Below are 16,210 nucleotides of genomic sequence, written 5' to 3'. Positions count from 1 at the left end.
CTTCCTTGTAGAAAAGCAATTTCTAAAGCAGTCAAATCAAAAGGCAAAATTCTGACTTGCCTGTCAGGAGAGTAGCAATCAGAGGCTGACAAGAGACAATCCTCCAGGAGAGCAAGAGGAAGAAAAGAGCCCATTTGCAGAGAGGATGGCAGAGCTGCAGGGTGGTTTATTAGTTTTGGAGGTTTATGTTTGCTTTGTTTGGCTTCTTTTTCATTATTTATTTCATTCCAGGATGTAAATTCTCTCTTTACAGGACACAGCACAAGACAAGTCTCCAACAAGCAACACTGGTTGGTCTGCTAAGGCTGGGAAACTTCAGGGATAGGTGAGCACCACTCAACAGGACAAACATTATGTCAGTTTTCTAGTACCTGAAGGGGAACACAGGAAAGCTGGGGAGGGACTTCTGACAAGGGCTTGTAGGGATAGGACAAGGGGCAATGGCTTTGAGCTGGAAGAGAGACATTTAGATTTGATATTAGAATGAAATTCTTTCCAGTGAGGGTGGTGAGACCCCAGAACAGGTTGCCCAGGGAAGTTGTGGATGGCCCCTCCCTGGAGGTGTTCAAGGCCAGGTTGGATGAGGTCTTGAGCAGCCTGGGCTAGTGGGAGGTGTCCCTGCCCACGGTAGGGGGGTTGGAACTGCATGATGTTTAAGATCCCTTCCAATCCAAACCATAGGTTCATATCTATGACCATGGAATCATTGATCTGAAACAGTGCTGCTTGCCCACCTGAGTAGCTCAAGCCAAAGAAACCATGCAAACAGACTGGCACCACAGCAGTGGCTTCTCTAAGGGGACAGAGAAGCATTTGAACAGCATCCCTATGCCTTATTCAAGGCATACTAGCAAAACCATTTATATTCCTGCTGCCATCACGACCATATTTTTTCTATCAAGAGTCCTCTGTCTCACCTCAGGGCCTCTAACAAGCAAGAGAGTTAAAATAGAGCTCCAAAATACTAATGAGAACCAGACAGGTCTTTGAAGAACTGCACCCAAGTGAGTATTTTCCTTTGAACTGTGTTTTTGTGACCTGCATTGCACAGAACCCACAGCCACCAAGCTCAGCAACAGTGACAAGGTAGCAGTAACCCCCCCCCCCCCCTTTCCCTCCCCAATACCAAAGGAAAACTTCAGTTGAGCAGCCCTCTTAGCCAAGAGGAGAGCTGGCCTCAGAAGGCATGCATGGTCACACTGGGAGCATCACAGCTGCAGATCAAAGACCACCACAGCAGCCCAATTGAGGGCTGCTGTGAACACAGACATGAAACAGAAAAGTGTTAACCAAGGCTAGACTGTGGCTTGCTCACACTCAGCTGGTCTCTTGGGCATTATTTTGTAGCACTGCAGTTAGCAAACTGGATGCCAGCAGGGGCAGCTAGCTAGGACTTGCTGTAGGGTTTCTGGAACCTACCTACCGGATCTTATCATCTCAAGGCGTCAGGAGGGACAGGCTCCCCAGCCAGATGAAGCACTGAGCACACAGGCTTCAGTCCCTCCTCCAGGTGGGAAGGAGACCAAGATATTTCTCCACTGTCATGCAAGCCATTTCAGAAAGCCGCAGCAGATTGTATCTGCTGAGAGCCATTCAAAAGCAAGCAAGAGTTCCCTGGGCTCCAGATATCACAAATCCCAGGTCCTTCAGGGAAGCTGCAGAGAGGAGTTGTGAAACGTGGTGTCTCTGTTGGCAGCGTGACCTCACCACATCCACACAGCTATCAGATCCTATCTTTTCAGGCTTGCCATGGCTGCACATAACTACCCTTGGCAAAGGAAGTAATGCTGTCAGCACTTCCTATCTGCAGCCTTCCTCATGTGCACTTCAGAGCCAGGGAGCCATCTCCAGCCGGTGTGAGAGGCTGTTGAGCAGGCACCACGTGAGCAGAGAGCTCATCCCAGTTCAGGTCTGAGTGAGCTAGCAAGCACTCCTATGGACACAGCAATAGCAGCTTTGCTGCCCTGTCTACTCACAGCTTCTACACCTCTCTGAGATGCCACATGCAGACTGCAAGGCGTTATCTTAATTCTGTCCTTCAGCTTTAACTACAACAGCATAAGAGCCCCAGAGAGATACAGCAGCATCTGTGCTAGGGGCTGCTTGTCTAAGTCATCTCGACTCAGTCTCTGCTACATGGGGAAAACAGAGGTCATTACCTGTCAGGTCCCATCAGGGCAGTCATGGAATTGTTGAAGTTGGAAAAGCCTTTTGAGATCAAGTCCAACCATGCTCTAACTCTACCAAGCACCACGTCTCTGCCCTTTTTCAACACCTCCAGGGATAGGCATTCAACCACCTCCCTGGGGAGCCTGTTCCAGTGTTTGAGAACCTTTTCAGTCAATAAATTTCTTCTAATGTCCAACCTAAACCTCCCTTGGTGTGACTCGAAGCCATTTCCTCATGTCCTATTGCTTGTTCCCTGGGAGAAGAGGCTGATGCCCACCATGCTCCAACCTCCTTTCAGGGAGTTGTAGAAAGACAGAAGGATTCTCCTCAGCATCCTTTTCCCCAAACAACTTCAGCTCCCTCACCCACTCCTCTAAGAGCCTGTTTTCCAGACCCTTCAGCAGCTTTTTGACCCTTCTCTGGACCTGCTCCAGCACCTCAATGGACTTCTTAAAGTGAAGGCCCCAGAACTGAGCACAGTGCTCAAGGTGTAGCCTCACAAGCATTGAGTACAGGGGAACAATCACTTCCCTCATCCTGCTGGTCACGCTGCTCCTGATACAGGCCAAGATGCTGTCAGCTTTCTTGGCCACCTGAGCACACTTCTGACTGACACTCAACTGGCTGTCTTCATTGTGACTGAAGAGCAGGGGCTCTCCTGCAAGAGGGAAAGCAAGTCCAACAGTTGTCTACAGGGGCAGCAGACACAGTAAATGAGAGAGGATGGGAGAAGCAGGTTTTGCCCTGACTAACTTTGCAGAGTCATGCAGAGCAGGAATCTGCCTACCTTCTGTTTTAGCACAGAATAGGAGGGAATACAGCAAGCCTTTGAGATTCCAGCCACGAGCAGCATGAAGCAACATCAGCAGCAGAGCAAACAAAGCTGAGCAGCACATCTCCAGCCCTGCCGGTTTCAACAACTGCTCTCAGTTTACACAGCAATTATTCAAATTCCATTTGTCACGCTGGAGAGCAGCAAGGAAGAAACAAGCTGGATGCTCACTCTCCACACCAAGCACAGACCAGCTTTCCCAGCAGCCTTCCCATCAAGGTTTGAAGCTCAGCTGGCTCCAGAATCCAATTTCAGAGCAATTTCAGAGCCCTGCGTTACCGCATAATCAGTGCGGCATCATTAAGAGGAAGACGCAAGGTTATTAGCTCTTGAAGTTGGGATATTTTCTTGCTCCCCCCCCCCCCCCCACACACACTAGATGAGTTTTGATATCATGCTTAGCAGGGAGCCAGAGATAAGCTGCATGCCAGGTGAGACAGCTGACTTCTTGTGAAGCATCTTTCAGAAGGCAGCGAGGCAGATGTCACACAGGAAGTGTTGATTGACTTTGCACTCACTTCATAAAACAGTTACATGGCTAAGAGGAGAGACAGGAGCTCACAACAACCCAGCTGGACTTCACTTAAAGAGAAAATAGAATAGACCAGACCGTTGAGATCAAGTCCAACCTATCACCCAACACCATCTAATCAACTAAACCATGGCACCAAGCACCCCATCCAGGCTCTTCCTAAACACCTCCAGGGATGGTGACTCCACCACCTCCCTGGGCAGCGCATCCCAATGGCCAATCTCTCTTTCTGGGAAGAACATCTTCCTAACATCCAGCCTAAACTTCCCCTGGTGCAGCTTGAGACTGTGTCCTCTTGTTCTGGTGCTGCTTGCCTGGGAGAAGAGACCAGCCCCCACCTGGCTACAACCTCCCTTGAGGTAGTTGCAGAGAGCAAGAAGGTCTCCCCTGAGCCTCCTCTTCTCCAGGCTAAGCAACCCCAGCTCCCTCAGCCTCTCCTCACAGGGCTGTGCTCCAAACCCCTCCCCAGCTTTGTTGCCCTTCTCTGGACACCTTCCAGCAACTGAACATCTTTCCTGACCTGAGGGGCCCAGAACTGGACACAGGACTAACCAGTGCTGAGTTCAGGCATTGTTGCAGCACACAAGTGGCCTCAAACACTTGGCAGCCCAAGCTTTAGAGCTGCAAAATCCTCCTAAAAAGGAGAAGAAACTGAGTCATCCCAGTCAGGGCTTCTAAATACTCATCCACTAACGTGGTCATCTCTCACTATCCTATCAATGACTTCCACCAGCATGTGCCATTTTCACAGCACTGAAGTGATAAGCAAACATTACAACACTCAGAGCCACAGGGCAGTGGGGATTGGAAGGGACCTCTCGAGAGCACCCAGCCCAACCCCACTGCTAAAGCAGGGCACCTGCAGCAGCTTGCCCAGGTGGGGTTGGAATCTCTCCAGAGAAAGAGACTCCACAACCTCCCTGGGCAGCCTGCTCCAAGGTTCCAGCACCCTTACAACAATTTTTTTCCTCCTGTTCAGATGTTCTGTCACTGGGCATCCTTGGTAAGAGTCTGGCCCCATCCTCTTGCTCCTCCTCCTTTAGCTCTTGCTGAGCACTGATCAGATCCCCTCTCAGACTGTACTCCTCCAGGCTCAACAGCCCCAGGGCTCTCAGCCTTTCATCCTCACAGAGATGCTCCAGAGCCCTCAGCATCTTTGCAGCTTCTGCTGGACTCTCTCCAGTAGTTCTTTATGTCTCCTGAATGGGGACACAATACCCCAGGTGTGGCCTCACTTGAGCCAAGCAGAAGGGGAAGAGAACATCCCACAACCTGCTAGCCCCACTTCTCAGTGTCCCCCCAAGATGTTATTGAGCATTTTTGGCAGCAAGGTCATGAAGGCTGGCTCAAAAAGACTGCACAAATGAAGAGGAAGTGTTGCTAGTGCAGGTGAAGCAAGAAGCAGCAAGGCAGCTCCTTGCAGATCTGCCCATTTGCAGTCCCTTGCAGCCCCTCAAGCTCTAATCACAGCAGCCTCACACCTCTGCATCATTTAGGAGTCCTGCTGCCAGCAGAGCCCTGCAACTTGCAGCTTTGTGCTGGACAGTCAAGCTGGGTATTTGCTACAGGTATTTGCTCTACCATCCTCAGCAGGGGACCAGTACCTCCCAGCCCCACATCAGGAGCCTTCAAGCACAGAAGCATTAGGGAAGCAGCACTCAGAACAGTTTTATGAAGAATCCACATCCAGTTAAGCATTCACTTGTGTGCCTGCACACACTTCTCAGTTCAGAGCAGGCTCATACAAGTTCAGCTGCAGCCCATGTGAGTGGCTCTGGAAGGCTGATGCACATCACAGCTGGCACAGGCTCAGGCTGGTGGGACAGATCCACCAGCAGCACACTGGCCAGCCATGGGAGATGCAAGTGGCCCAGCTCTAGAGTCACTCATGCATCCACCCACCCACTTCAGCACAAGAGGTTACCTCAGCTACCTATTTCCTTGAAGCTTTTCTGTGTCTTTTGAGGGAACCTGAAGCCTCAGATCTTCTTCCAGCCCACAACAAACCCAGGGAGGCAACACTGGGTAGGAATACAGCTCCTCATCCTCTCCTCCTCAAAAGGTCTCTGCACTACAAGCTTTGGGGAGGTTTTCATTACCGGTTATAGATGTAGTATGGGGTTTTGAAGAAGATACCATGGAGCCAGCTAGGAATGTGGAAGGCCTGGCCAGGTAATTTTATTTTATGAACTTGACAGAGGAGCTATTCCTTACTGGAATCAAGCTGAGTGATCCACTCCCAGTCTGGTGATGAAGGGTGGAAGTGTTCAAACCTGATTAAAGGCATTTCCCATGAAATATGACATTCGAGGAAGTACTTCAGATGGTCTTGCCTACCACACAAATCACATCCCTACCTCCTTCTGAGGTTGCTGACAGATGCCACATATCAGATCTTTCTTTCTTTCAGTTAAAGCATCAAGCTTGATTTGATTAGCATGCAGAAAGCAGCAATCAAGATGTTCTCACAGCAGGAGCAGTGGGTCCTGACCAGTCCCTCAGCTCCCAGGCTTAGACACACATCACATTGCCATCATAGGAGCAAGATGACAACAGCACAAGTACCACCCCCAGGAGGAGTTCCCACCAGCAGAGATGTTCTGCACATGCTGAGAGAGGATGTTTAAGGCTGAATACCTGTAGGCTGTTTCAGACTGGTCTCACAGGAACCACTGGTAGCCACCATGTGTTACTAATGTCCCCCTTGCCTAGATGGACACAGCCACAAGCCCTGGCACACCCATGTCAACATGCATTAGGTCTTTAAAAACACATTCATTTCTTGCTAACCCAGTGCAGATTTCTGGTTTTTGTTCTATTCATTAGCTGAGAATTGTGAAGGAAGAGTTCCTATAGTCAAACAGAGATAAAACCCCCCAGTGCGTGACATCTGGAGGCTTTGGCCTTCACTCCACGGATGGGAACGGCTGATGTCATGTTTTGTTGTTCTGGGAACATACATCCATTAGTTCCAACTGCACAGAACTCTTAGAAAGAGCCACACAGAGATCAGAAAACCCCAAACATGAGAATGACTCAGCCCCTTGCCAGGGCTCAGCGGGGGAAAGATGTGTGAAGGGCTGCCTCCAAGGCTCAGCAGAGCTTTCAAGCTGCTCTGCTGCAGTATTTACACAGCAGATCTGATTCCCAGCAGCACCACATCAACTTGTCTTCACACCAGGTGTGTGGCTGGAGGCTCTCTCCCTGAGGAGCAACCCACACAGCCCAGCTGCTGTTGAGCCACCCTGCTGAGCACTCCCAACCCTGCTTGGTGAATCGGTGAGACCAGCAGGTGCCACTTGCAACGACCTACACCACAGCAACCTCCCTTCAGTGAAAGAACAGCTCCCTCCTGGAGAACACCCAGCTTCAAAACTAATTAAAAAGGAAGAAAAAAGTTAATAAAAGAAAAAAGAAAAGAGATCTGTGAACTGACTCCTCAGAGATAAGCACTAGGATGGGGCTTGGTTTTCCCAAGAACCACCTATCTGAGGTCTCATGAGAGCACTGTCCTCCACACCCAGACATGCCACTAATATCCCACACCACAGGCTACTAAGTGCTTCTCTCTCTTATCTCATAAGGCAAAGTATCCTGTCCAAGCTTCCCCCAAGCTGATGTCAAGATAGCAGACACCAGTCCAGGGGATAACACCGGAGGCAGCAAGCAGACATGAGGAAATACAGAAGAGTAGACCCAGGCACGGTTTCCACTTGATGGGAGCCCCTCCTGCCATCTGCATTATGCAATTCTGTCCTCAGCCCAGAGCAGGAGAAGCCTTTAGCTGAGATGGAGTTCATCCCACCTCTCAGTCAGTGTATATATTGTATGGCTGAGGGTGTCAGCCTGACCCTTAGCTCCATTCCTGCCATGAGCATGCAGCTGGGGCAATGATGTTTTACTCTGCTTCACCTGCTCTTGACCCTGAGCAACATTTGAACAGTCAGTTCTACATCAGCACTAGTAACTTTGGGGGCTAAAGAAGGGCCTGGCAAAGGGCAGCTCTCTCCAGGCAAGGCTTTAGCCAAGCTGTATGTGCTTGCACCTGTGTGATGTAGAAGCTTCTGGCAGGTGACTGTAGGTGTTGAATCCCCCAAGGCCCTGCCGTAAAGCAGGTTGGTCGCTGGGGTGAAGGATTCAAAGCCTACTTGCATGGCAATACACATGAGGTGGTCTGCAGCACCCAGCCTTGATTCAGCTAGGGAAAAATCCTTCCCTGGTGTTGCAGTCCAGAGGCCAGCTCCACTTTCCCCTCTTTGCTGATGGGTCTTGGGTTTTAAAGATTCCCACTTTAGCAGGGGCAATAGCAGGAGTGATTGGAATAAGTTGTCACTGGATGGCATGGAACCCAAATGCCTTCAAACAGCCTACTGCCATCAAGTGTAGCTAGGATGGGTCAATGGGTTAAATAAGGAGGATTTGGGGCTTAGCTTTTCAAGGGCAGGTGACAGGACGACAAGGAGAACAGGAGTGGAACCTGCAGACAAAGCAGATGATACACAGACCTTAGCCTGCCAGGGATGACTTTAGGAGCTGAGGTTTAATTCTGGCCTCTATTTTTAATAATTAAAATACAGGAGCCCAGAGTCCTAGCTAAAACCACTCTCAAATACCAGACAACTGATGTTCAGATTTGAAAGCCACTCTTTGAACTAAGGCTTTTCCAGGAAGGGGAGCCCAGCTAGGCTCACTTCACTAGAAGGTTCCCAACCACTACATCCCCAAAGGGAGCTCCCCTGTCACAACCAATTGAGTGATGAAAGGAAAATGTCTGCTCTGCTCCCCAAAGGCCCCCTTGGGGATCCCTGTGACTGCCACCCACTCAACTTGATCTGCTGGGGCAGCACGTGTCATCACAGGAGACGTTCGTCGGGAAGGAGGAGCCACCACGGGAGATAACAGGGCCTTTGGCTTTTGAACTGCAGCTCCTCTGCACTGCAGGGCATGGAGGCAATTTAATATTTGGGTCAATTCCTATCTCACAGCTGTTGATCAAATTAGCTTGTTGCTTTGAAGATTAAACTGGGGGGGAAGCTCACTTTCATATTTGCTCCCAGGGCCACACAGAAAGCAGTTTTCCAGCTCCTGGGAGAAGGACAGTTTGCTCTTCTATAGCCCCTTTTCAGCAAGAGCAGAGGGCACAGGGACAGATCAAGGCAGTCAGAAGAGGCTTTTTTTCCACAGCAGTTGCCCTAAATTCACCTCCTAAGCAGCAGAAATGAGGCTGGTTTGAAGAACATCCAAAGCAAGAGCGACAGACCTAAGCCTGTCCCAAACTGAAGGTCCACCAGCTACAACACCCCTTTTAGAGAGAACACTTCAGGCTTCTGGGATATTTTCCTCAGCATCTAGTAGCTGCACACCTGATAACATTTTCCATCAAGCTCCTCTGGGCTGCCTGCATGCCTGACCCAATGCACTGAGTGGCTAAAGAATCAAACACTCAAACTCCTTTGTGTCTCCAACACACAAGTTCCCACCTGGTGGTTACCAACATCCCTCATTCCTTCCCTTCAGGAGCAACCTGGTTCACCAAGACCTATCCAGGAGAAACAGTAAAGACAGAGAACATCAGGTCTCTTCATTGCCACACCGCCAGCATCTGTTCAACTGTGGCTCTGGAGCCAGTTAACAGGCACAGCCCAAAGGCTGCTGTGATGAGTGAGTGGAGGAATAATCATTGCATGGGGTCCATCCCCACAGCTTCTTTATCTCCCACACCATCTCCCAAGGCAGCTGTGCCAGGTCTCTCAATGCAGCATTACACAGACTGTGGCCTCATCCCTGGCGGCAAGGGGCTTGCAGCTGCTTTCACACTCAGTTTATTTCATCCTCTTCCAGCCCAAGTTCTCATGAAGAATTAAGTGAAATCCCTAGGCACCAGCTTTGCCTGGTCTCCTACCCATACACTTCTCTTCTCCTGAGGACAAACATCTCTCTGCATTAGCTCACATAGCTCATACATCACCCTGCCCACAAACGTACGCTGCTGCAGGAGGCACAGAGCTTTCTTGGCTCTTCCTCCACACAACAGCAAAGAGATTTCTTCCCAGGAGCTATTGGCAGCAGCTGTCTTTTCTCTTGAAGAGCACAGTTAGAGATGCCACTGCTTAAGGGAGAAGAGACACAGCCTTTCATCACCTTGGCTTCCCCACAAGCCAGGCTGTGGCATAGCCTCTCTGCCAAAGGCTTTTTATTAGCTAAAAGTACAAGTTAGCTGTGGGCCGTGTAACAGGGTGGCTTTGGCAAACAGCAACCCAGTATCAGAAGACATTTCAAGCAATACTCACTCCCACATCAGCCATTGTATTCAAAGAGGGGAAAACGTTTCACCTTTGTCCCCTTCATTGTTTTGCATTGTCCCTCAGCTCTGCTCCTCCTGCTTTTACAGCAGGGCCTCTACAACCATCACCCCTGAGCGCTGCTTTTCCCAGGAAAGCAGCAACAGACAAGCAAGACTCCTTAAGAACAGATTAAAAACATGAAAATCCCCAAATCCATCAAAAAATATCAGAAACCAGATGTCTTTTACCCAAGCCCTGCAAAAGCTTTATTTGCTTCACCAACTCCACATCAACTCCACCGTACGCTGCATCTCTCGCCTTGTCTCCCTTCCCTTCGCTTCAGGCAGCCACAAAGAGACAAGAAAGCAGCAAAACACAAAAGTGGCAACTTACCTTCTTGAACAGAGGGCTCGTTTTCACTGTTCAGAGCCTCCTTGGACTCAGTTTTCATCTTCCTGAACTTCAGGAGATGGAGGGCACAGCCCCCTCCCCCTTCTTTCTTCGTGCTAGCACCCTGGAGGGACACCCCATTCATCACTCCACTACAAGCCCTGGAAAATCAGCTCCTCACCCCCACCACTGGAGAAGAGAACAGGGCACAAAGCAAGGAGGCCAGGTCTTCTAATGAGGGTGGGGAGGAAGATAGCATCCCCACCCACCCTGGCCTTTACCCTCAGCTATTTCCTATAAACTCATTTACACTTTGTGGTGGGGGAAGCTCCTCGGTTCACAGAGGAGTTAAAGCCCAGTGGTCCAGCAGCCCAGGCTTGACTTCCCTGGGTAGGTTAATAGACAAGACTTGAGGGTTCCTTGGCTCTCCAGGCAGGCAGATGGGTCAAACAGGAGCAGCTGGAGATGTTCAGCTTGGTAGTCTGTTGGTGCAGCAGTCAGGAATCATTTCACTGCTGCTTCCCAACACCTTCCTTGTGTTTGAAAACACCAGCTTGTGTGGGACAAAGCACTGGGGTGGGATGGAGGTTGCACAGGTGATGTTGGGCAGCCTGATGGGAAAACCAGGTACACTTGGAGACAGGGACAAGAAAGAGCTCTTCCCCAAAAGTTCCTCCCTGTAGCATCCCTTAGGGACTGGAGAGGTTTAGAGAAATGAGTGACAAGTAAGGTGAGAGATCTCCAAAAGAACAGCGTTTGTGTCTGTGAGATGTTTGGAGGACTACCTGACAGAGAGAGCTTAGACCATGCAGCTGAGTTTGCTTTGGGCTCTTAGCAATTTCTCTGATTTTCAGTGTTATTCCCAATCTGTGTCTGTGGATTGTGCCTGGGGGTTCCGGTACAATCCAACACTCCTGATACCTTTCCAGGCACTTGCTTGTCCTCATCTCAAAGCACTTTTCTTTGTGCTTTGTCTCACAATGCTGGGCTCCTGATGGCTAAGCAGCAAAATGTCAAGGAACCTTCTGAAAAATAATAACAAACTCAACTGGTCAGTGCCATTACAGGCTCCATGTCTCAGGTAGAGACTTTAATCCCTGTTTCTGAGGAGAGGAAAAGAAGAGACATCCAAGCACCTACTCAAGTGACAGTAAATGGCACTCTGTCTCATCCTTTGGTATTGCATTGAATCATAGAATAGTTTTGGCTGGAAGAGACCTTTAAGATCATCAAGTCCAACCATTAAGCCAGCACTGCCAAGTCTACCACTAAACCATGGCCCTCAGCACCACATCTACAGAGCATTTTAACACCTATGGATGGGGACTACATCCCCTAAGCCTGCCCCAGGGCTTGAGCAACCTTTTCAGGGAAGAAATTGTTCTTAATATCCAACCTAAACCTCCCCTGGTGCCACTTGAGGCTGTTTCCTCTTGTCCTCTCACTTCTTATTTGGGAGAAGAGCCCACCCCCTACTTGGCTCCTGTCAGGGAGCTGTCGAGAGCCACAAGGTTTCATCTTGGCCTGCAAAAAGCTCTGAAATGGGGGGAATAATATTACTGACCTCTGCCTACAGCTGCTGCAGTGAGCCTGGGAGATCAGACAGAGATGCTCACTTTGAGTCCCTGTTTTCTGCAAGTGGCTCCATTTTGTGGCAGGCTGCTGCAGGAACTGCTCCCTGCCTCAAGAGGAGCAGTGCCCTGAGCATGCACCTCTAGCACGCTGCCCGGGAGCCAGCAGGGGATACCCTCCAACCCCTTTGCTCTGCAAAAGAACTCCTAATTAATGAGATGCAAGAATTCCACTCTGAAAATAGTTTCCACCCAGCGTGGAAATTACCTCAACTCTCAAATATGTTGTCCCTGACAGCTAGGTTATGCTATACATCACCACTGGTGCCAGCAGCAGTGTGATTGGACTCAAATCAGGGATTAGGTCACCCATCAAGAGGGATGTCCTCTGGCTGGCCTCGTTTGCAATCTCTAATTGAGATCTGCCTTGCAATTTCTGATAGTCACACAGTTATGAGTGGAAGTTATGAGTGTGAAAGATGGAGCATCTTTCATAGACTCAGAGTCACGGAATCATTTTGGTTGGAAGAGACCCTTAAGGTCATCAAGTCCAACTGTTAACTGCCAGCTCACCACTAAACCATGTCCCTCAGCACCACATCTACAGAGCTTTTATATCCCTCAGGGGAAGGGAACTCCATGACTTGCCTGGGCAGTCTGTTCCAGTGCTTCACAAGCCTATCTCTGAAGAATGTTTTTCATTCATGAGACTCTAATGAAGACTCACAGTGTCACAAGAAGGCAGGATGATACCATCCCAGTAAGAGAGTGCCTGAAGTGCTCTTGTGTGAGCACCTGCACATCCAGAGCAGAATCTGGAATCTTCACTCCTCCCACAGAACCAGACTGAAAAATGAATAGTCGTGGCCAGAGGAGAACACAGATGTCTGCTCTCCTACAGGTTTGGGAAGGGGGCTGCTGCTGCCCATCTGGACATGTCACAGGAGCCAGGGTGCACAGGAGATTTCTGTGGTCTCTCACCTCTGCTCAGCTGTCTGTTTGCATGAACCTTGCAGAAAATCAGTGGGTGTGTGGCTCTGTCAGGTTTAGCTGGAATTGGTGAAAGAGGTAGAAGTGGGGTGGGAATCCCATGGACATTCTCGTGTGGTGCTCCTGTGTACCTGCAATGCATTAGAGAAGTAGGCTAATAGTATTTCCTCTTTTTCATGCTTCACACCAGAAACAGCCTCATTTCCTGCTGGAGATGTCTGGAAATAACTGATATTTGCTCCTGTAGTGCAGAGAAACCTCGCTGCAGCAGAGAAATGAGAGAAGCATGTTTAGCACCTTCACAGGATCACACAGAATTACAGAATCCCTTTTAGACAGAGGTGAAGCCCAGCTCTGGGTCTGCCCTGCTCTCTGCAGGGACTTTGCCTTCATGAAACGCATCCTGCTGAGGCTGATATTGAACCCAAAAGCAAGGCAGACTTCAGGGAGTGCTATCTTCTCAACAGGCAGCATTTTTGAGGTGAAGTCTGGGAGCACATGGTCAAAATCTGAGATGAGACCAAACAAGGACTTGCTTTCTCTTCTCTGCAGCTGAGGACTTGTGAGACAGAGCCTGAGGGTGTGGAGCCAAAGCTGGCTGAAATTCATAGGTTTCCAAACTGTGTCATTCCTTACAGCCAAATTGGGGTGGCCATGATGTGGAAGGAGTTGAAGCCTGTTATAGACACTTGAGAAGCCACACACAGCGATGTCATTGTCAGTCACAGGAAGAGCTTCCACTGGATCTCTTGTGTAGCTAGCCATGAGAACTCAGCCATGAGACACCAATCCATCTGAGGAGGACAGGAGTTAATCTCTCTGCTGCTCCATGAATTCCTCATCTTCCTCCTCAGTGTCGCCATACTGCCCTGGGGTGGATGCATTTGGGGAGCTCTCTGAAGGAGAAGGCACTGGAGCACTTCAGGGCAATGCACATCTGCAGTAACTGAATCATATAACAGCTACCCCTGCATCCAGGGACATCATCTCAAATGGCAGCAGCAGGAGACAAGTTAATAATAGTCATTGTTACCTGATTCAGTCCGGCAGACAGGAATAAGTTTTGCAGGATTCATAATGGTTTTAATGATATTATTTAGTTCCCAAGAACAATGTAGCTTTTTCTGTCCATGGGTTCCTGGAAATCAAGGATGTTGAGCTGGAAAATAGGTTTTTAAAGACAGAACTGTGAGCTACTGCTGCTCTGAGGGCTACTAGAGGTACACTACGCTGTAGTCCTACAGCTCTTGAATTGCCCTTATCCGGGAAGAAGGAGCAAGACTTGAATGGGACCAGTGGTCCTGTGCATGACATTTTAGGCAAGCTTGGCTTTTGACTGGGGAGCCAGGCTCTATGGAGGGATTTCAGGCTGGGTCAAAGCCCAGAGATCACTTCCATCCACCTCTCTGTCATTGCTGTAGAGGAAGTGGTACTACCACAGCACTGTTTGATGTTGATGTCCTGCTGTATGGCTGCACGGTATCCCAGACCCATCCAGCCACTGACCAGCCCCACTTGGACTTCCCATGATGTAGTGTGGGTGTGTGGCTCTCAGGGTACCCTACATGGCATTTCAGCTTGGCTGGTGTGGTGGCAAGATGGGGTCAAGGCTGGAAGTGAGAGAGGAGCACGATACATATAAACAGGGCTTGATTTGCACCATGGGAAGTGGGGCATGCTGAGTGCACTGCTCCACAGGAAACATTTGTTTCTTGCGAATTGTCAACAGGGCCATTTTCCTAGAAAGCCTTTTCACATTCTCCATGAACCACATTAAAACACACAGAAGATCTCCAACTGCAGTGACGCTGCTCTGTCACAGTGCTGGCATTTGTCAACGTCTTCCCACTGCTGGGAACTATTTTACAGGGCAGTTTGCAATGGAAATGCAAGACTGAAATAGGGGTAGCCTGCAACAACAAACAGCAAATGGACATTGAATCATACCAAAGGAGCCCAAATAGCTTTCTCCTTGTGCTGCTCCAAGTGAGAGCCACCTGAATTCAAAGCCAGCTTGAGCTGGACCAGACCAGCAGACATGCAGCATGTTGGTTCCTCCACCAGTATGATCCCACTGGGGTAAGAGTTGAGGAAAAGCCATTGAGAGGCAGAGCAGGCAGTCTGGAAGAACAGCTTACCATATATCCCCCAGCATGCTACCAATCCCTGTGCTTCAACAGACATCCAAGTCAAGGTTGAGGCTTAACTTCACCAGTGCTGTCCAAAGGCCAAGACAATGCTTGTGCTGAAAGACTAAGATTGGGCAGGTGAATTTGTCACAGTAGCTGTAAATGTGTGGCAGCTGAACATCCACCCTTGGACAGACACAGCAGGAGGGAAGCAGAAGCTACAGGGCTAACTGGCAAGGAGCGCAGGAGCCACACGCCCTGACTTGGGAGGAAAGAAACAAACTACCCATGTGGTTTGGAGAAACAGTGAGTGATGGAAAAACATTTGTGGCTCCCAAACTCTTCCTTTCAGCACCTTTTACTAAGGCTAGATTTTGAGAGCATCTGGCCCAGCTAGCAGCCTGGTCAAGGCTGTGAGTGAAGACACTTGGCTTTCAGCTCTTCATGTAAACTCACACCTTCTCCCAAGAGCAAAACCAGCCTGGCTTTGTTGCTTGAATCCAAGAAGACATTCTCCCATGGAGCAAGGCAGCTGACTGAGCGTGTCAGTGTGGACACGTTTTCAAATGAAAGGAGGTCTGTATGTAGATTTGTCATCAGCTTTTAATTGGTCTAACTGGTTTCCTAAGCTCATGATTAGATTTAAGCATATCATTCCAAAGCTGGCTATAATGAGGGGTGGGGGTAGAGGGATGGAAATCAAAAGGAGGAAGTTGAAATGAAAATGTTCTTGGCAGGGCTTGCAGATGTCTGTTACACAGAAGGGCACAACCCTCTCTCAGTGTCACCTTCAGAAGCTCATGAAGCAAAGGATGAGTTCCTGTCTACAGAAACTTGCAAATTAAGGGTGCCCCAACCTCATTAGCTGATTTCCAATCAAGGTTACAAAACAAAGCAGGCCTTTTGTAGGTTTTTCCCTCCTGCATTAAGCCCAAAATCTCTGTGTATTCTCAATATCCAAGAGATTTATCTCTGAGAAAAAGAGAAGTAGCTCCAGTCTTGGGCTGCTAAGTCTCTCCCCAGCACAGTCCACACTCAGCAAGTTCAGCTGTGTTTATTTTTGACCATTGCTACATTTGAAGAGCTTCCTCTTTCCCCAGTGAGGATGGAGTCCCCACTGTCACCACATACCATGCAGTTGAGTTTTGGAGAGGGCACTATCATTTGCCAGGAGGCAGCAAATAAGTGCTGGTGAGAACAGCCCTGTGCTAGCTCTGCCCTTGGGTTCACTGGGGCTGTTTGAAATGTCACTACTGCAGAAGGCAGTGAAAAGGTGAAGGCTTTCAGCTCACAGAGGGTTCAGAGGGGAGATG

At 49.3% G+C, this 16,210-nt stretch overlaps 1 protein-coding gene across 1 annotated transcript in view; it reads right to left on the bottom strand.

Annotated features, from left to right (window-relative positions):
- SLC4A11 (solute carrier family 4 member 11) overlaps nucleotides 1–10,402 on the bottom strand; it is a 132,101-nt gene extending 121,699 nt beyond the window's left edge. Inside the window, exon 1 of the mRNA XM_068149438.1 lies at nucleotides 10,211–10,402. Coding sequence (XP_068005539.1) covers nucleotides 10,211–10,352 — 142 coding nt within the window. The 5' untranslated portion in view covers nucleotides 10,353–10,402. The remainder of the gene's footprint in view (nucleotides 1–10,210) is intronic.
- Between the last annotated feature and the right edge of the window lie 5,808 nt (nucleotides 10,403–16,210).

Source organism: Melanerpes formicivorus, unplaced genomic scaffold (genome assembly GCF_026170545.1).
Source record: "Melanerpes formicivorus ecotype bairdi unplaced genomic scaffold, bMelFor1.0.p_v2 SCAF_18, whole genome shotgun sequence".
Classification (NCBI taxonomy): Eukaryota; Metazoa; Chordata; class Aves; order Piciformes; family Picidae; genus Melanerpes; species Melanerpes formicivorus.
Note: the sequence above shows the minus strand (reverse complement) of the source record. Positions and strands in the feature narration are given on the sequence as shown.